General features: G+C 48.1%; 1 protein-coding gene across 2 annotated transcripts in view; it reads right to left on the reverse strand.

The window, feature by feature from the left end:
- Positions 1 to 21594, reverse strand: part of DNAI1 (dynein axonemal intermediate chain 1) — a 113770-nt gene that overhangs the window by 43456 nt on the left and 48720 nt on the right. For both annotated transcript variants that reach the window (XM_066615830.1, XM_066615829.1), the window contains 6 exons: positions 19033 to 19283; positions 12907 to 12996; positions 8841 to 8928; positions 8001 to 8080; positions 2190 to 2338; positions 889 to 988 (listed from right to left, as the gene is read on the reverse strand). In XM_066615830.1, the coding sequence (XP_066471927.1) occupies positions 889 to 988; positions 2190 to 2338; positions 8001 to 8080; positions 8841 to 8928; positions 12907 to 12996; positions 19033 to 19283 (758 nt within the window). The remainder of the gene's footprint in view (positions 1 to 888; positions 989 to 2189; positions 2339 to 8000; positions 8081 to 8840; positions 8929 to 12906; positions 12997 to 19032; positions 19284 to 21594) is intronic.

Genomic DNA, 21594 nt, shown 5'->3' on the forward strand with positions numbered 1-21594 from the left:
TTATTGCTATAGTGATACAGCAAGGCATGTTCCCATCACTTGGGAGAAGAGCTTGCAAGCAGGTGCAGCCAATACATGTGAAAAATAAAAATAACTTTGCTATTTGGGGGTAAACAGGAATGCATCTTTGTCATCCCTTTCTCATAACACCAGGTTGCTGCAGCTGCTGAGGTCATTATGTTGAGCCCACCTTCTCAGCTTCTCATGAGAACAGTCCAGTGAGAAAGCAGAGAGTTCTCAGGGGATGGGAGACACAGTAGATGGCTGACAGGCAGAGAAGATGGCTGGCAGGCCCTGCACGTGTCTGTCTTTGGCTACTAGCCATGATGGCTATATGCTACTTCCATGCCAGTCTGCCTGAAAACCAATTGCAGGGAAGCAATAGCAAGGAAGAAGTCTGTCTTTTTCTCCTTCTTCCCAGAGGCAGTTGGTAGACTACAGTAGGGAAACAGGAGGCTGGACTAGCAGGCCTTTGGCCTGATCTCTAGCAGATGGAATTTCAGCAGCTGAACCTTATTTTGCAAGACTAGAAAAGCCTCATTTGTTGAAATTCCTCCTTTCCATCTCTTTGGTCATCCTAACTGTGAAGGAACTACTCTAAGCTTACCATATTTAACTGTGAATACTTTACCCCTGTTGTTCCAAGTACTTAAAGGACAACGTGATCCACGAATCATCCTGGCACACCCCCCCCCCCCCGCAAGGATGCACAGAGAATTTCCCTGCCATGCTGCTCCTAGTCTTTCCTGCTCTCTCCTCATGGTTTGTGGCTGTGGGGGGCACTACTGGAACATGATTTTAAAGTCCCATCAAAAGGGAGAAAGGGGCCAGAGGCAGAAAGCCTGCTTTAATTAGAACCTACTCTCAGAGCCATTTCCACCATCTTACCTTCCCATCAGTGGTAACAGCAGTGAAGACAGTAGAGGAATAAGGAGCCCAGGCCACATCCCCAACAGCAGAATTCAGGTCATAGATAAACATGGGAGTCCTGCAAGCAAAGATCTTGCATGTTAGAAGGTGACCCTGGCATTTTCACTCAGTTCTAGGGAGGCAAGTCTTTACAGGATTAGCTCCATGACAGGGGCCAGTCAAGACCCCATTCAGAGACTCTAACAGCCCAGCCCTATTGTGGGCTTATGGTGGTGGATCTTGAGATTGCCACCATGCGTCCTAGTACATCATCATAAAAGGCATACTGCTTTCATGCACTGTGGGACTGCCAGCACAAATGGCCAGAGGCCCTGCATTTGCAATAGCAGAGTGCAAAAGCCCCAAAGGAGCAGGAAGGTGGCAGTGGGGTGGTTTGGAGGAGAATCGGGGCAGGCAGAGGCAGTTCAAGGGCAGGAAGGGGAGGATCTCGGTGGTAGTAACACACATTAAGATCCTGTCCCCCTTTTCCCAGCCTGACACACTCCATAAGTCCAAGGAGACCCATTGGTGGCCAGGCATCCTGTGACACCACCCCCATAGCATGCAGAGCTACATAGTGTAGGGTGGAGAGGGATAGGATTGGGACATAAAGCATGGATTCATGCATGTCTTGGACAGGAATTCAGGCCAGGTAAAATTTAACTGTCGGGCTTTTTAGAAGGCACAGGGAAAACAGAAGCCAAAGCACAGACCGAGGCAGCTTCCGGCCCCAGGAGCCCCAGTCAGCTGCTTCTTCCCCCCTTCCCCCCCTTCCCCCCTTCCTTTTGCAGCTAGGCAACTGTGGGTAAATCAGTTCCATGCGTGACCCATTTTGGGGTGGGAGGGCAATGTTGAGCAATAAGGCTCCACAGTGGGAAAAGGAAGAACTTCTGGAGACAAAGTGAGCACAGTCCACTTTGCAACTGGATAGATGTGCCTCCAACCCACCTGCAATGTGGGTTGCAGAGCACCCTCCTCATATTGTGTGCGGCTGGATATGCTCAAGGGATTGGCTCCGGCAGCATCCAGGGGTGAACCCTTCCAGCACTGCTTCTCTGGTGCCCCTACAAACACTGTCCCTTGAAGCATCAGCAGTGTGGGTGTCAAGCAGTCCCTGTCATCCTAAGTTATTCATTACCCTTGACAAACAGCTGTGATTGACCCAAAGCCACTGAGCACTGCAGCCCTCAACTCATCCCAATGTGGTCGCAAGTGGCATCATTCTACAGCTAATACAAGGAATCAACAAGGCAGCAGTACATGGGTGTGACTAGACATACTTGATGGTGTGGTCCCAGATCTTCACGGTCCAGTCTGAGCTGCAGGAAATGAAGACCTTTCCGTGGTAGGGATTCCAGCTCACAGCATCAACAGCCATGTGGTGAGCATCAAAGATGTCCAGGAACTGGCTTGAGTAGGTTTTTGAACACTGCAGAAAGACCAGGCGTCATTGCCCCAGTTGCATGAACTGTCGGCTTCTCTCCCTCCCACAGGATGTCAGCCACCCAGAAACCAGCTGCTTTGCCCTCTCTACTTTCTCCTGGATACGCGCCATCATTTAAGACAAAATTCCTCCTTTACCCTCCTGGCACACAGCATGACACCCTGCGCAATATAGTAATTTCCTTGCTCTGCACTGTAATTCTGAATCCAGTCATTGAAATTAGATGTAATGGTTTAAAAAAAAAAAAAAAAAAGGCTTGCATTTTTCATGCAGGGCAGGCTTAACTGCCCATGTTCAGTTTCCATTCCTTGGAAGCTACTGTGGCAAACAAACTGATAGGAATGGGACACATCTGGGAAATCCAGGACTCCAGATTGCCCAAAAGCAGAGCAACTGCATCTTCAGCTGCTGCTTAAGAAGCACGTCACAATGCCATGTGCTAGGAGGTATACAACACAGAGAAGCATGGTCTGAAAAGACAAGACAGAGATGGGAAAAAGGAAATGTTCTGTTTGCTGTGCCTGTTGGCTTGTCCTTGCCTGGGCTCCAGGCAGACAAGAGATGGGGGGAAAATTGAAGGGGATAAGACACATCATTTCCCAGGGCATACACACTCAGAGTGCAATCCGAAAAGGAGTGCTCAGCCAGCGCACATCCCTTCCGCCAGCCTGGGAGGGTCGCAAAGGTGCCGTAAAGCATGCTTGTGCCTCCTCCAAAGTCAACTGGGCTGACGCAGGGACGTGTACCAGCTCACAAAGGTTGCATCCAGCCTCTGTGCCAACCAAGATTGGCGAGTCTGGGAGGGCATGGGGTGGGCAGAGAGGAGGCGTTTCAGGGCAGGGGGAGGACGGTAGACCCGTGAGCAGGTTGCAGGAGAGTGGGGGGTGGGGCCAGGACCCAGCAGTTATTCCAGATCCTGACCCCATTCCCAGGAAGCGCACAGCAGCTCCAGGCTGCTCAGATCTGCACCTTGCTTTAGGTGACACAGAACTGGGTAGACTCATTGAGGCTGCTGTGGCTCTACCAAGGGTGAGGGGAATTTTTCCCCTTGCCTCAGACCAAGCCACAGCCAGCCCCAAACTTGCACTGGATACAGCGTGGGTCAGCCGGCCTGTCTGTTTAACTGCAAGTTAGCATTGTGTTGCCCTTTTCTTGTCTTACTGTAGTCTTTGATTCAAGACCCTGTGAAGGTTCTTGATGCACTAAGAAAAAAAAGTTTGGCCAGCTGGATAAATGAACACATCACAACAATGGCTCTACCATGCCACCTTCAGTTCTCTCAAAATGTCCTTGTCTGTTGCCAGTCCTACGAACTGCTCCACGGTCTGGCAAGCCCCAGAGACAAGTCACCTAGAATCTTCTGTGAAGATGCAGAAATCTCCGCCTCCATAGACATTTACCTACATGCTCCTACCCCATGTCAGCGTACGTAGCTCTTGGGCAACTGGATCTTCTGGCTCAGGACTGTCTGTAGTTCTCCAGGGTTTCAGGTGAGACTTTCCCAGCTCTACCTGGAGTTGCCAGGGATTGAACCCAAGACTCTTTTCATGCAAAACACTTGTGCTACTGCCGATTCAACTCTCAGAACAGTATGGAATGGGAAAGAAGAGTTTCTGCTACAACACAAGTCTTTCTTGACTGAAGAGCAAGAGGTATAACAGAAAGAACTCGGCTGGGTACACAGGACTTTGGCACCAGCAGTTCTCTTGTTAGTAATGGTGCAACCTCATATGGAGGGTAGTGTTCAGCTCCAAACAATATGGGACACAGTCATCAACAAAACATGGATGCTAATAAACTAGAACAGACACAGAGAATGACAACAGGTCTTGAAGAGTCACAGAAGGAATGGGGACATAAATGCATTTGATTTGATTTACAAGTTACCATCTTGTGGCATGTTAACAACTAACACTCTTTGCTTTTTCCTGCAACTGTCTAACATGGCTATCCCTCTAGATTGGATCTTACAATAACCAAAGTTGCCTGTGTTTATCGCACACAGGTACCTGCTGGCTAGACACCCCCTCTGCTGCATTTCCAGCTTGACCAGCTTTCAGCAGAGACTGATTTCTATACCACCTTTCTCTGTTGTTTAGACAGGATTCAAGGCAATTTACATGGGCAGGGTAGTCCAAATCACCATTATTCAATGGGGTTTTTACAAAAACCGCCCTGGGTCCCTTTTTGGGAGAAGGGCGGGATAAAAATAAAGTTTTATTATTATTATTATTATTTACAAATATATTCTGTGAATCACAGAATTCTCAGTCACCAGGTCTTGCCTTCACTGTGTGGTTATCTCCCCTGGCTGCATGCCATCCGCCTTCAGTAGGCAATCATAAATCCAGCCTGGACAGGTCCTCAAGGTTGTTCTCCATTCTTTGCCGGCTGCCTTCCTCACATGCACCCTCACTATATGGCTCACTTCTCTCACTGTGTGGCTAATCAGCTCAACAGCAACTCTGTCCTGCCACAATGGGTACTGCAGCTTATCACAGTCTGGCATTCCGCCTCCCATCCAAAATGACAGGTTCTCCTGCTTAGCTCTTCAGACAATACCAGCAGCTCATCCATCAGTCCACACCCCTTACCATTCATTCATTCGTAGCTCATTGTCAGAAGCCATTCCACTTCTTGGGCTCAGTCATCCTCCAACAGAGTGACCAGAGGTTGAGATGGAATGACTTGGCTAAGGTTATGGAGGGAGTCTACCACTGATGGTGGGCAGAACCATGCTCTCCCAGTTCCAAATCCAACATGCTAACCACTAAACCAACCCCAGCCACCAAGTGATTCTCTCCCCAGGCCTTTTAAAGAGGCACCATCTACTAGAGACCTCTTCTGCCCTGGAAAGATGATTGAATGCTGCCCAGGGACTCTCAGCTTAACTGCTCTTGCCTCAGAAAGGGACTGCCACGTCGTGGCACTTCAGGTGATGGATTAGCCTCTTTGGGAGTGTTGGCTATTCCACCATCACGGAGGGTTTACAAATGTATATGTGCAGGAATCCTCCAGGGAGCTGTGAGCCCTGCAGATAATTATGCTGCAGAAGGTGCATCCACAAAGCTGCCACATTCCATCATTCTTAATGATTCCTAAAAATGAGGATTTTTTCCCCTGTTCTTGTTGAGAAGAGACAAACGGTACAGGTAATTTAACAGGGGAAGAAAGATGCAGAGCTTGGCCAAGAGTGCTTGGATTAGAAGAGCCCTCGAGGACTGGAGTGCTATCTTGTAGGGAAACCTTTATTGGGAGTGCCTGGAGTCTGGGAAACAGTAATGTTTAGCGGGTGGGGCTTACACAGTCAAGTGGTGCTCTTGCTGTCTGAACAAGAACATGCACCATAAGCCAAGGTGGCTGTGAGATCAGGCTCAGAAAACCTGTAGAAAGCGACCCAAGCAGAATGGTCCTAGCTAAGTCGTGATGGGTAGAACACGTGTCCAGATCCATCCATACCCTCCTTCTCACCAATTCCCTCTGTAACTGGCCCTCCAGTTACATATTTGCAATACATGGAAAACAGGTCACTTAGAGGCCCCCATCTTCTTGCAAGGTATCTCGCTCCTCCAAGTTTCACCTGCCCCTGAGGCTTCGGTCAATTTGAAGAAAGAGAACCAGCCCAAGTTCTCCTTGGCAAGATGTTGCAAAAGAAATACAGTTGTCCTTATTGGCACCGATGGGGTCAAAGAGCAGTTTCAGGGCAGGGAGGTTTTCATCAGGATTGTAGCGCAACAGGGAAGAGTTAACCACGCCCCACCCCGCTTGCTGCAGAAGCAGTTCCCCAACAGCTGCCATGTAAATCCTTTGTTGGGCAAACTGTCTGTTGGACAGCCCAATCTGAGGCTGCCTTTCTTTGTGTCCCACAGCCTGTGTCCCCTTCAGCTACAGCGGTTGCCTAAAAAGGCAGCAGCAACACTGCTGTCGGCAGCACTGCAGCCCTTGGTTGTTGCTTTCGACTCCTGCTCCCAACTCCCACTGCAAGACCCTCTGTGCAAGGCGCAGGTTCGTAAGCAGGATGTGCCGGCTGGGCTGTTTCGTGCTACGCATCCTCATTAATGCAGAAACAATTTATCAGCGTAAGAGGGCAGCAGATAGGCATGGGTGTAATTAAGATAATGATTTCTTGGCTTCTGAAATGCTATTAACCAAGCTGCTTTCTGAAATTTGCTGTAATTGTTCTGCTGCTAAGAATTAACACATTATCATGCTGATTGTGGGAAGGCTTGAAAGGCAGCAAGATCCTGGGCATCTCTTTTAATAACTGTTCCACAAAACTTCTGCACAGCCACAGAGCACAGGGCTCTGATCATGCCTCCTTCTTCTCACATGATGTTGAAAAATAGACAGCAAATTTGCCAAGATCAGATTCCAGTTTCCATCACCCAATTCCACTTTCAGCTGTCCAGTTCACCTGGCGTTCAGTTGTTGCTCCTTGTCAGAGTATAGCTACATTCACACAAATTGGGAAGTTCCTCTACAGGGATTATTTAGAAGGGTTTTGTCCTGGGCAGTTCACATGCCCCACTTCCTTCCCAAAGGAGACCCTTTGGGAGCACCCAAGAATGCAATGCTTTCCCATAATGCCCTACAGCTTCCTTGGCTGTACACTCATCATATCCTGGAAGCCATAACCACTACAGACAATTCCCTTTTGGAAAGTCAGCCTTCTCTTGTATGGAGAATCCTAGAAAGGTGTTGAGAGCTCTGCTATTCTGGTCAAAGTGGAGGAGAGGAGCAATCAAATTTGGGAGCAAAGTGCTTTTAATGAGGATGATGGGCTCTTGCACATACTTTAACTCAGCATGGGATTTAATTAACATGTGAGTTGAAATGCAGTCCAGGTGAAACAAACAGAAACGATCACTTTCAGCTGCTACAGTAAAGGACAATTAACAGAGCCTCACAGATTTGCCACGTGTGATATCTGGAACTCCCAGAGCTAGTGTGAGACATGGGAAAAAGTGTGCTGGAGAGCAGACATTAAGCCTTTGCCCTAGTTGCATGAAAATGTGTGTCTCCAGCATATGTAGGTGAGTCACACATGGTTGCCACTTGAGACTAAAGAAGTTGAGGAGTTGGGGCGCCATTTCCCTCACCTCTGACCTGGGAATTAGGAGAACAGGCACAGCTACTTCTAGAATGTCATCTGTCTTACAGAGCAGGGATTGCAATCTCAATGTCAACAGTGGGAATGACACAAAAGGGGGGGAAGGAAAGACACAGGCTATGGAAGTGTGACAAGGAACAGCAGCAAATGCTCTTGTAGGTGCTTAGATTTCATTTCAGGACACAGGGCAAGGAGAAAGGCATCACAGCGAGGTGGATTTTGAAGGCGGCTCTGACTGGGGCCCTCCTGAGACCTCGGGACAGAGAAGCTGAAAATCTGAAACAATCTGCACACAAACCAAGGTGTGTGCAGCTAGCCAGTGGGCTGCGCAAAAGATTTCCTCTTGGGGGCAGGAGTGCATTTGCCTCATTCCCCCACTCTGCACCATGTGGGGAAAAAGGCCAGCCTCTTTTTCAGCCAGATCCTGAATCAGTTCACTTTGGCCAGCACTGCTAGCTCTGGTTGGCAACAGCCCTGAAGGCAGAGTCATGCTACAGAAACAAGAAGAGTACCAGTCTGCCACGGGAACAGTCTCACCTTGTAGATCTTGCCTTCCTCTGTACCCACAAGAAACAAATAATCGATCTTCTTGTGGAAATCAAATGAAGTCCCACAGCCTGTTCAGGAAGCAGAGAGGAGCACAGATCAAGCAGGGGATGAGAGCAGATAACATTATTACGTCCAGTGAAGTGAACTCCATTATGGCTCCCTTTCCCTTGGGAGGCTCCAACTATTCTGCCTACTGACTAACAGGAGCAATTCCTGTTGGTGCAAGAGACATTTAATTGGGGCAAGGAGGCCTCATGGCGGCTGAAGGCCGACCAGGTACATGAAGTATACAGGGTTGCCAGTCAGCCAGGAAATGGACCTCCACCGCTTTTGGCCAGGAAAAAAACATTAGATATAGCTGTGCTAAAAGCCAAAGCAGCATGTGGGGGAAGGTCATTGGATGCTACTGAATGCTACCTGCACTCCTTGGAACCAGGTCGGTCAGTCTCTTATTCTCAAGCTAAACAGAGCTGTCAATGTTCACAGAGGTATCGTCAAGCCTGTCATGCTCTCTCCTCCACAGGAAACAAATTGGAAAGCCACCCTGGAAGCCCCACTTTGTTGAATCAGGCTTTTCCCCACCCACCTTTAGCTCAGAGGTCACCTCCACACAGACCTCCACCCAGGTCAATGATGGAAGCCAAGCCACCTCAGTCCATCCCACCAGGAAAAGGCTTCATTTATTGCCATTTGCTAAGAGGCTACCAAATCATTTCAGCTCAATTTCGCTTAGCTGAAAGTAAGTCCCACTGAGTTCAGAGGTACTTATGCCCAAGTAAGCCTGAGACCATCAGTAACAAACAGGGTGGAGAGGGGTTTGGTCTGTACCGACTGTCTGCAGCTGCAGCCCTCCTGGCCCTTCCATTGTCGTTCCTTCAACCAGGAGTTTGATGACATCTGTATGGACAAGCTCGTTCTGCAGGCAGAGGAGAGAGAATAATTGCTGGCTTTGTTTGCAACAATAAGGCAGTGCCTTGAAACAGAACTTTTTTTTTTTTTAGGGAGTTAAAAGAGAAAAAAGAGGACAAACTACTGAATGTTTCATGACAGCGGCTGAAAGCTTTCAGGAACACAATCTTCATGAGAACTGTGCCATTCTGTATGCTCCATTGTACCCTATTATAGGCACATCTGGGTTATTCACAGTTCTGTACCATAGTGAAGTCCAAGGAAGCCTCTTCCAGACACTTTTTTTTCTCCTGCACATAACTAGAGCAAAGTCTGCTTTCCATTGTTGCTACGGAGATCAGATACCCAATAGTTGCACTGGCTGCTCAACACACCTGGCTGTGCTAGAAAACACACCCTCAAATACATTAAGTAAACATGCATATTTTTAACCTGCATGTCAGAAACCCATGGCCTTGAGGGGCATGGTGGGAAAGGAAACAGGTATCCCAAATATCTGAAAGAGAGGGCTGAGTTGTATTCACATGAAAGACTTCGAAGTCCCGGTAGTTACCATCTGATCCTATCTGTTTAATTAGAAGTAAGTGCTACTGTGTTCAGTGGGACTTCCTCCAAGACAAGTGCACTTAGAAAGGCAGGTTCAATTCCTACATATAACACACATTTGTCTGGGAATAAATTAATTCAGTGTTACTTACTTCTGATCCAGCATGGACAAGATCAGACTGTTGGACTACTTTTAAGAAAAAGTTCTTGTAATTCAGGGATTTCCAGATGACTGGCCTTCTGATCATATTTCTAGCAATAACCTGAGTTCAGCAGTAACAATGCCATCCTGTCTGCAATCAAAGCACTGCCAGCAGAGAATGGTCACCACTTTGTTCATAGGTTCCTAGCACTGCATGTGTAGGGCTGCAATCCTAACCATACTGACCTGGAATCATATTCCAGTTGGTGCCTTGGGACAAACTTCTCAGTAAACAACATGGATAGGCTTGGACTGTGAGACTGCCAGTCTCAGCTACTGAGAGCAATCTGATTCGTACAGCAACCTAAGGACCAAAACTGGGCAAAACCTTTTTGTTTAACAGCCCAATCCTCCCTAAACCTCCACCGGCACTGTGTGGCAATGTAGCAGTGCCAGCATAGCCTCTGCTGCACACCATGGGGGAGTTTCTGCTGCTGGAGATCTCCTCAGAATAATGGGACATTTGTCCCCTTGCCCCAGAGTAAGCCCCAGCTGCTGCCATAGGTGAACTCAGACCTGCACCAGCGATATCGCTAGCACAAATTCACATGCAGGCAGTTCAGGCCTTGGGAAGGGGGGTTTGGATTCAGCAGGTCCTGCTTCCACCAAACCTGCCTCTGGGTAAAAGCTTCCCATCCCCCACCCAATCTCTTCTCCATTCCACCCCACCCCCAACCTGCAAGGCTTACCTGTTCTGGTGAGCCTCCCAGCACCTGTCAGTGCACCAGCTGCTTGTGCGGCCACAAAATACTTTACAGATGCTTTGCAGCAGCCTGCAGCACCAAAAGGCACATTCCACTGGTGCTACTGTTGTATAGGATTGGGCCATCAGTTTGCCTTTGAAAATTAATTGCCTTTAATTCGTAGCACTTCTATGCTGTTTTCCTTCTTGTGGTTTTGTTTATTGTCTTTCCTGTTGGCTGCTTCATTTAGAATGTACTATTTTATGGATGTTTTACTGGTTTTTCAGATTGTGAATGGTTTTTGAAATCAGTATGACCAAGAGAATATAGATGCCTTTAAATAATGCAAACAAAATGCAGGTTTCTAGTCACAGAATAAATGCAGAAAGCTGGCATCCTAATGTAGGGGCCACATTCCATATTCAACAGTGTACTGGGGTTGGAGCTGAGCTAACTCCTGTGCAGTTCTTTCATCCTGTGAATTGCCACCTCAGGCTATTCCTGTGCTCTGAAACTCCTTCATTTCCATAAAATAAAGCAAACGGAAAATGCAGCTTCACATTCTTGGTTCACTCTCCATGAGAAACTCTTAACAAAGCACTGCCAATGTGCTCAGATGTCTCACCTCAGGAATAAAGCCAAAAAAATTGCTATTTTTGGACTCTTCTTCAAGGATCTGAATAACTTCACACAATGGGGACTTGGAAAAAAGATGGGGCATTAGTGAAAGTCAAAAGAACTCAGAGTGAATCAGGAAGCATCACATGTGGCTGGCTGGATGTCTTCAAAGCAGATGTGGAAACTAAGGATCTCAGCAGGCACCGAGGAATACAGTAGTACTTTTAAGTAGTGCTAAGAAGTCACCCCACAGTCCAGTTAAAAAGAGAGATGGTGTTTGGAGAGCAGAGCACAGTCAGCATTGCAGCTAGCTGCCTAATGATTGGGACAGCCCTGCCTAATATCTGGAACACACCTGGAGAAGCATCAGGATTCAAGAAAGGACCCAGCGGGAGGAGGTTACATGCAGGACCAGATTTGGGGGCACCAGCTGGCCCTTACCAGGGCTAGCAAGACGGGGAGTAAGACTCCAGCAGGTAAGAATCGACAAGCAAGGAATAAGAGAACAGCCTGAAAAGAACAGGTACCCACGTGTGGCCAATCAAAAACTGCTGGGAATTAAAGGTGGGATTAAAGAGCTTCTGGGAGCATGTTTGATTGTGAAACATTTGCTGGGAAAAGGCTGAAAGATGGCAACAGCCCCTGAAAGGATAAGAGGAAGCAAAGCTGCCATCTCCTCAGCCTCCTCCTTGCCCACTTCCTGCTTAGGAAACCAACTAGAGGCAGAGTACGGCAGAGTGCAGAGCCCACCCACACCCACTTAACACGTTGCTCTGCTCCTCCTTTTTATTTCAGGTGGACTGGGCAGTGGAGAGGGAGTGCTGAAGCCAGGGGGCAGGGCACTGGCTCTGGATCACCCTGCCCCATCTTGTGCCCCTCTCCTGGCTTCCTTAAGCAGGCAGATTGGAATGGATCTGCTCAGGCTGCTCCTCAATTCAACGAGTGGGTTCAGAATGCATTGGCAAGAGGGAACGTAGCCAGGCCCTCAAGGAGGGAGGAGCTGCCACTTCCCTGGGACCTGCAATGCCTCTCACACAGCCAAGACTAAGAGGCATCGCTCACACGGTGCTTGACAAAGCAGGAGAAGCCAGGCCCCGCTCCGAGATGCTTGTACTTCCGCGTCTTATAAATTCAGTAATAAACCTTGAGGAAACTGGAGGTCACCTCCATTAAGGAATCATCACTGAATTTAACGCCAGCCACTATCCAAAGATGAAGAAAATGTTTCTCTATTGAGCAGGCCAGACAATGAGCCGCCCCCAGCAGAGACTGTGCATCAAAGGAGTAACAAAAGGAGAAAGTGCCATCAGTCCAGGCGTTTGTCCTGCTCTGCATCCTGCTCCAAGGACCACAGTGAGGATGGTGCCCTTCACCCTGCTGCCTGTTGCCACACACCACTGGCACAGCCCCTGGCTGCTCTGTCTATTGGTAAAGAGGGGAGCGGAAGAGCCACCTTCCTTGTACTGTGCCCATTCACCCCCCCATACTTCCTCCTGGCAGGATGGAACACGTTGGGTCTTCTGTTGCCCTCACCAGCGCAGGTGTGAGGCTTCCCAGGAGGGAACAACAGTCGAGTCCTCGCTTCAGCCACACTCACATCCCAACACCAAGAATGCACATTTATTGCAGTCACAGGCACTTAAGGCTGAGTTACAGTAGAATATGGGAGCTTTGGAGTTGAAACAAAAGGCTTCATGGAAACAGTAGGCTTTAAAGATGGGTTTGAAGGAAGAAGGAGAGGTGGCAGATCATGGAAGAGTCCTGGGAGGGAGCACAGAAGAGAGTCACTGGAGGGAGCACCAGACATTCAAATGGGATTCTAATCACATGTGGCAGAACAGGCAGGCACTAGGCCTCTTCCTAGTGCTTCATCTCCAGAGTCATACATGGCAACCTAAATGGAAGGAACTTCAAGGGGAAGCAGAAATGACTGTACCTTAACCAGAGTCCAGGACACAATGCGCCCATCTGAAGAGACCGAGAAGAAGTTCAGGTTATTGTCCATGTCATCTTTCTGCCACTTGACCTAGGAGAGAAAAACACACTGAGTAGTGGACACAAAGGTTCTTCAGTCACATTCTCATCCACAGAGATTTCTTTTCCCCTACAGCAGCAGTGATCAGAAAGGCAATCACGTCACACTTCTGGCAAAATGTTGAGATTCCATGGAGGGCGACAGACTGACACTGTGAATGTCTAGTGATCATAGTGATCACAAAAGCAGGAAAGGTAAAGGAAAGAAAGTCCTGGGTTGCTATAGATCACGCCATCTGAAAATGTCTTTTCAGGTGCTTCACCACCCTGATAATGAATTGACAATTGAGCTGCTGGTATTTCCAAAACCTGACACACAAGATCAGTGGCCATTTACAAAGTGCTTTATTTCAGTCCACCAACAAATATTGAACTCTGTTCCCCCACATACATATTACAAACACCCCCCTTCCTTTTTCCAGAGAATGGTGGAGTCACTCCCTAATGTTAAAAACCAATAAAACTCTGCATGTAATCACCTAGTATATCAAGGAGGAAGTTTTGGCACGGCTTCTTTCTGATGTGCTAGCTTACTACGTGCAGAAAGCTTTTAGGTGGAATAGCATTAGAACATAAGAAGAGCCTTGCTGGATCAGGCCCAGGGCCCATCTGGTCCAGCTTCCTGTATGTCACAGCAGCCCACCAGATGCCTCAGGGAGCACAGAAGACCATAAGATACTTGCATCTCACTGCCACTCCCCTGCATCTGCCATTCTATTTACCTTCGCATTCCCCAACAAAGACATCAGACTGCGCTTGGGCCACTTTATTAAACAAAAGTGTCCAATTTTAACACATGAAACCTGTTGAACACACCTTCCCTCCCTTGCCAGTCTGGGATAGCTGAAAAAACCGCCATCCAGGGCCTATTCGGATGACAGAAAATAATTCCTACCCGGCCCTCACAATGAGCGACCAACTAATCTCAGACTGTACATTCCCATCATAGCTTGTAACCCATGATGGAGTTTTCCTCCAGAAATCTGTCCAATCTCCAAAGGCATCTAGGCTGGATCCCAGCAAGGAGTTCCACAGACAAACTACACGCTGAGCAAAGAAGTATTTTCTTTTGTCTGTCCTAACTCTCTCGACACTCAATTTTAGTGGATGTTCTCTGGTTCTGGTGTTGTGTGAGAGGGAAAAGAGCATCTCACTGTCCATCCCCTAGTTTTTTATGTCTCAATCATGTCCCCCCATCAGACTCCTCTTTTCTAGACGGAAGAGCCCCAAACACCGGAGCCTTTCCTCTTAAGGGAGGTGCTCCAGCCCAGTAATCATTTTGGTTGTTCTCTTCTGCACCTTTTCCATTTCCACAATGTCCTTTTAGAGGTGTGGGGACCATTGAAAAAGCTCTCTTCATCTGAAGCCTGAAGGCAGTGATTCGCTTAGGAATTCTGCCACCACATTTTGAGGACAGTGTAAAACAGGTTCAATGCAGCAGAATAGGACAGAAGTCTGCTTAATCCATTATAATTTTCCATGCAAACACCCAGAGATAGGGGCATTTTTTATTGTGACAGTTCAGCAAAAGTGATCCAAATGAGAATAAATGCTGGGAGGTTTGCAAGAGAAATTTTAACTTGAATCATTTGCCTCCCAATTGATCCAATTTCCAGATCTGGATTCAATCAGATGGAAGAGTAAAAGATGAGCCGTCACACAGTCTGTCTGAGAGAGCCTCCCAACACATCTATCAGCCAAGCCAGCTGTACCCCAGCAACGTCCCAGGCCTCATCATGTCATGTGAAGGTGGCATTTGTCTCTGTCATGCAGGAGATAGAAGATCCCTTTCAGCATCACCTATTAGAAATGAGCCCCATCATCCTGGAGCCTCCTGGATCCTTCATGGATGACAGTCCATTCTGTATCTGCTCCCCAAAAAGGATGGCTGCAAGATGCATAAAGGGCTTCTGAGGAGGCACTTCTGCTCCACTGTCCTTACTCTAAAAGGGCAACTGTACTGTAGCAGGAAAACCGAAAGACTCTAACAAGACATGCCTGGGACCCACAGAAGAACAACCACTCTGCTCACTCTGCTCTGGAAGGCAAAAGGGCAGGATTGAAAGTGGGGAGAAAACACAACCCTCAGCCAGGGCAGGCTGTGAGCCTCTGCCCCACGTCATCCTCCAGGGACATTTTCAGCTGAATGACCACTGGGAAGAAGAAAAACACCACTTGCCCTTCCGCTACTCAGATCTACAGACTTGCAAGGCTGATTCTGGCTTTTAAACACGCAAAAGGAAGAAAGACAAAACTGTATGCAATGTATAGCTTAAGCCTCAGCCATCTTAAACCCCTTGAGCCATGAGAGAAGACTCCAGTGCTTTGAGCAGAGAGAAGAAGAAGCAAGGTCACTCCCAGACAGGGCAATGCTGGAGCCTGAGCAAGGAGCTGTCCAGCAGAGAGCTTCTATGTGAAGTTACTGAGATGGGTGCCTGGCTCTGTCTGGCATCCAGACATTGGAGGCAAAAGGAAGTGAAAGAGGGGCTGGAACAGGCACCCAAAGGTGTACCTCTGGGTTACAATGTGAAGCAATTGCTGGATTGATTGGGGGGGGGGGCTCCCTTCCAACCTTGAACCTGCCCATCTTCATGTTTAGGCAGAAGGCACAAGATGTGCTAGAACTGCCTCCCTTGCCGCATCTCTTACTCAGTTTTTGCTTTCAAAAGAAGCATTCCTTCCTCCCTCATTCAAACCTAGTTTTGCCCTCCCTGAGTTGCTTTCTCTGAAGCGTACACAACACTGTGACTGCTTCATTCACTGCCACAGATTAGACTTCTGCAGATTTCTTTGGTGTAACAAACAGGACTTGTGGCTGTGAATAGGGTCTGAGGGAATGATAGGGAGACGTAATTTCAGTTCCTATTAAAAAGAAAGCCAAGATCCAGCCAGGGTGTTCCTTATAAGCTATCAGGATATCCTTTCAGATGCAGGTACATTTGAGTTCAGCCACTTATCTGGAGATAAAGAAAGCAACAGGCAGCTCAGGGAATTGGCACCTGCTGCCAGAAGAACGGAATGCCAGTGCTGTGTAGCAGAATGATGGCAGGCGATGGCACGGAGCACCTGTATGCCTTTCAAGAGCGAACAGGGCATAGGTTGGGTGCTCCGGTGGCACACTGGCAGCCCCCCTGAACACACTGTCCCAGCAGTTGCAGGGCCAATGGAGTGGGCCTTCTGCTGAGAGAACACTCATTCTGTCAGTGGAAGGTGCCCATCAGATTGGACTGTTACTGACTCATTGCTCTTTTTCAGCGCTTGAGGGGGACAGTGCTGTGTGCCCATTCATTGATTCCCCTCCACCTCTTTCCTTTTAGGTTCTCCGAACAGCCACTCTGCCCTTTTCTGCACAGCCCCTTCCTCCTTCCACCTCTCCCCATTAGCACTGCCTTCCTCCCACCTTTGGCCACACCCTTTCTTTAAAGAAAAAGAATACCTCTTATGCATTAAACCCCAACCTCTAATCTACTGATATTCAAGACTCTGTTTGATGTTTCAGGGGTCTCCATTATAAGTCTCCCTCCACATTTAAGTTCCCAACCCTTTGCAAAACTAGATGTTACAATTTCTCGCACTTAAATCTTTGACACCTGCTGCCACACCTGTAGGTGCTTTTTTCTCCTTCCTCTCCCGCCAAGCTTGTTAAAGGGCAAGAAAGGAAATCATGTTGACTGAGTTAAGGTACTCTGGGGACAAAGCTTAATTTGCTTCCAGTACTGTCATGAGTATTGGGGGAGAGTTATTATTTGGGATAGTGCTCAAATAAGTTTGTTTGGAACAAAGATGTGTGGGAGGCACACTGAGCATGTGCAGACTGCCTTTCACCAAACTATGACAGATGACCCAACTCTATTCAGACACCACACTGATGTCACATGACCTCACCAGGGAGTTCTCCATGATATCCCAAGCCCATCCAGGCAATGCCGCTCTAGATTCAGTCATTACCCAGCAAGCCACACCAGAAAAGCATCTTTTACCTGGCAACCAAATGCCAACAGGGAGGAGGAGGAGCAACACAGACATCCCAAGGTTGAGATTTCCCTTCTCAGGAAAAGCCCAAACCCTCTGCCCAGAGTGGGGCATGGAACAGGGCCTCTGTTGAGGATTCACTCCTTTCACCCCCATCCACGGTGGCATGGCTGAAAGAGGCTGCTCAGATTACCGCAATGGATAGGTCAAATTAAATGGAAGATGGTGGTCCCTCATATACCCTAGCCCTGAGCTGTAAAGGGCCTTAAAGGCCAAAACCAACACCTTGAATTGTGCCTGGAAATGAACCAGAAGCCAATGTAGCAGCTGGAGCAGCAGTGTGGGTCCCTCTGGCAAGAGAGTTTCACATTGGGAGGGGGAGGGACCAGCCACAAGCAGGGCATGTTGTTAGTAATAGAAAAATACTTATAGTGTATACTGCTTTTCAACAAAACAAGTTCACAAAGCAGTTTACAGAAAAAAACCAACTAACTAAATGGCCCCGTCCCAAATGGGCTCACAATCTAAGACGTTTCAGAAGAAACACCAGCAAACAGCCACTAGAGAAGATGTTGTGCTGAGGTGAAGAGTGAGAGTCGCTCTCCCCCTGCTGAATATCAGATGAGCACCACTCAAACAAGTTAGCAGGGGTAAACTGGGACAAACTTAGCAGGGGTGTTATAGTCATCTAATCTTCAGAACTGACTTCCCAGAAAGACCCACAGAGAAAGCTCTTGCTTTTCAGATAGATCTGTGATTGGTTCTGTTGCCTTTTGATTTTGTTTCATCCATCCTGCAGTTGGTTTACTCTGAGGGGTCATCGTTTATCAAGTGTGCCGCACCTGACCTGCTTTTCAGCAGAGAGGTAATGAGCGCATGTTATCAATGACAGAAGGACACAGCCAATGAATTTTCTGTCACATGAATACCCAACTCAACAAGTCATGCACTGGGGAAACAGGTGGCTGACACCCGAGAAGGACAACTAGAAGGGAAAGCAACCCTGCACTGCCCTCCAGCAGCTGAAAGAAGAGCCTGGGTCAAAGCCCTGCACTGGGGCTCCCTTGGCACCCCCACCTATCCCCCGATGGCACACTGGGTGCTACCGCTGCCACTGGTGCTGAGGGGTCAACATCTAGTGCCCCTGCATCTTCCTCCTCCTCAGAGGGGCTGGGACAGGCCTTCTCTGCCAGATATATTTGCTGCCAGCTGGAGTACTGGTTCGATGGGTCAGCTCAAGGAGCCTGCCCAGCCCTTCAGTTGATCTCTGGAGGCTTTCCTCTGGCTAGAGGTCAGGAGGCTGGTGAATGGAGAGGCGGCACCCCAACTGCAGAATCTGTTGCCCCCAGCCATATACCTGACAGCCAGGGTTCTTTTGCCCATCTGCCTATCTGTCTCTTTGGTAGTTAGTCAGTTGCCCTCATCTGGCTGTGGTTCTAATGGGATTGATGCAGAAGAGAATTGCCAGGCATGTAACTTTTTTTAGGTTATTTTAATTTTTTATGAATTAGGCTATACTGTAATTTATAATTGCATTTTTATGAGTTTTGTATTGTAATTTTAACTATTGTAAGCTGCCTTGGGTCCCCTTTGGCAAGAAAGGTAGGACAGACAGATACAGTCATCATCATGAAGGAGAAGACAAACTCCTAACTGAATGGCAGCAGGTCATTAACACTGTTTCCCCCTGCCCCTTCCCCCCAAAACTCTTATTGTTTCACCACACCATGCCTTTCTCAAAAGTCTGCTTTGGGGAAATGAACCCTGGGAGGGGAAGAAGGGGAGGAAAGAAAAGGGGCAGAGTAATATATGAAGTGATATTCTATTGCTGGGATGATTTCTGTACATTGGTTAATGATGTGCTGACATCCCTTCAAGTGGGGCCACCTTGATGAGACCTGAGACTGTTCTGGGAAGCAAGGGATGGGTCAGATGGTGTACAGATGGGTGCAGAGGCTGCCCCTGTCACTACTCAAGTTAGCTTTGAACAAGGACCTGCAAAAGGAAAGACCCACAAGGGCAGGGAGAGAAGAGCAGCAAGCCCAGCTCCACCCACCTGCCACACGGGGTCCGTATGCTTGCCCGACTTGGCAGTGCTCTTGTAGCCAGGCTGGGAGCTGGCGGGCTTCTTCAGGTTGTAGATGGCCACGTTGCCATCATAGAAGCCAACCACAATGAGATACGGGTGTTTGGGGTGGATGTCAAGGCACATGATGCCACTCTCGCTGTTGAAGATGTACTCGGGGAAGGAGGGGTTCTTCATGGTGTACAGCAGCAGCATCCCTCGGCTCTGCTTCATGAAGTCATCTGGGCAAGGAAAACAGGACATCATTCAAAGCAAAACATCGCCTTTGTAAAGACCCACCTAAGCTCATATCCGTCATCAAGTCTCGCAGCAATACCACCATGTGCTGGCTAACAGCTCTAGGGAGTCACTCTTCTAATATGGTCCAATTTGGATCTGGGACCAAAGATTTTTTTGTGTGTCTTATTTTTGTTGGGAAGGAAATGAATTAAACAAGAGGAGAGTCCAAAGGAAGCCTAAGATGTGTGTAGGGAAGGTCAGCCCTCAGGTCTGGCACATCTGAGATCAGGTGATGGCTCTCATGTCAGGTGAGTTAAGCCACAAGGTGTCTGGAAAGAGTCGCTGCAGCTGAACATCTCCAACGTTCCAGTATTGTTTGCCATTTTCAAGATCACCTGCACCTCCCGCCTGTCTCGTTAGACTTTCCTGATTAAAACACACACACACACACACACAACTCTGTCCCTCTGCTTATCACCTGTCTTGAAGGAAATCCTCCCCTGTAGCCACGTCCACCCCTTTATCGCTTCCATCACCTTTTCTCTTCTGGCTCCTCTCCCTTATCTGGCACCAATTCTTTGTGTATCTAACTGAAAATTTTCAGCACTCAACAGAACAGCAAAGGCATTAAGATAAAGATGCTGGGAGCAAAGACTGGGGTTTATTAAATCAGTTGTCAGAAGAGAGTTCCTGGGGGCTGGCAAAGCTGGCTAGGACAATTTTCTCTCTGCTGCTGCCACTGCTGGGTGTCTTCTGGCATTTGTCACACAAGATGCTCATTTATTCCTTGACGGAAATACTGAAACCCTCTGGCACATTCCTGGTGCCCTCGTGCATCAAAAGCCGGTTTTTTCATCAGTTCATTCCCACTTTTTCCTAATATATATTTTAAACAATGCTCTCTGGGTCAGGTCATTGACTCGGTATCCCACATGTATATCCAAAAGCACAGTGAGGAGTAAAAGTGTTTACAATAAATAAATTAGCAATGTGCCCATTACCGCAGTGTGCCAGGATGATTGTCCCTTTCCACGCATATTTCTCTGAATTAAAAGGCATGACAGTCTCCTTGTTACAACCTGGCCTGAACCCAACCTAGCCTCACCTCTCACTCAAAAAGCCTCCCACCCCCCGAAACACTTTCTTGCCTTCTCTTCTTCTCAAGTCTTGAAAAATTCACAGAGAAGACCTTAGCAGGTGACAGCAGGGGGTTCTCTGCGGTGTTGCAGTGCCCCAAACTGCTACAAGATACCTAGGTGCAGAGACAGCTTGAGAGGTGGGGGAAAATGAGCCTTGAGGCAAGACTGCTGGCTGACCATATTGGTCATGCCCCCCCCCCAATCTGTAAATGAAAAAAAATTCATGGGGGGGGGGTTCATGAAGGACTCTTACAGCCCAGTCCTAACTAAAATTGCTTTAATGGTTTTTTCCTTTAATTTTTCTTATTCAGATATTTTATTTTTGTATGTAGTACCCCACTTTGAGTTTTAGAAAAAGCAGTACCGAAATCTTTCAAAATCAAACAAACAACTAACCCCTCCGCCAATGCAGCCACACCAATGGAATATGTGCGGTATCCTACAGGGAGTAGTCTGGAGGCCTTCTCAAGGTAAGGAACTTTCTCTCCCTTACCCCAGGGCAAGCCTCCACTGCCCCAATGGGTCTCCTCAGATCTACACCAGCTATTTTGCTGGTGCAAGTCTGAAGAGAGTAAGGGAAGGGGAGAGGTGATGAGGTTAGGATCCAGTGCACAACAGTGCTGCCAAAATCCACCCCTGTTCTGCCTCCCGCCTGACCCCTCCACATCCAGAACTCCTCCATTCCCCCTCCCCGCCCTACTCTGCCTACCCCTCCCTCCCAACAGCTTTAACATTTAATGCCAAAGGGTAACCAGTGGCAGGCCTCCAACACCACATTTTGGGTCCAAAGTCAGTAGGCTTGGAGAGCCCACAGCTGGACAGAGAGACACTTTTCCCCCCTCTCTCTCAGAACACCAGAACCAGGGTACATCCACTAAAACTGAGTGTTGAGAGAGTGGGGACAGACTAAAGAAAAAATTTCTTTACCCAGCATGTAATTAGTCTGTGGAACTCCTTGCCGCAGAAAGTAGTGATGGCATCTCGCTCACGTGCCTTTAAGAGGGGATTTGACAAATTTCTGGAGGAAAACTCCATCGCAGGTTACAAGCCAAGATGGGAATGTGCAGGCTCCTGATTTTAGAAGTAGGCTACCACAGAATGCCAGATGTAGGGGAGGGCACAAGGATGCAGGTTGTGACTTGTATTGTGTGCTCCCTAAGGCATTTGGTGGGCC

Source organism: Tiliqua scincoides, chromosome 2 (genome assembly GCF_035046505.1).
Source record: "Tiliqua scincoides isolate rTilSci1 chromosome 2, rTilSci1.hap2, whole genome shotgun sequence".
NCBI classification, from domain to species: domain Eukaryota; kingdom Metazoa; phylum Chordata; class Lepidosauria; order Squamata; family Scincidae; genus Tiliqua; species Tiliqua scincoides.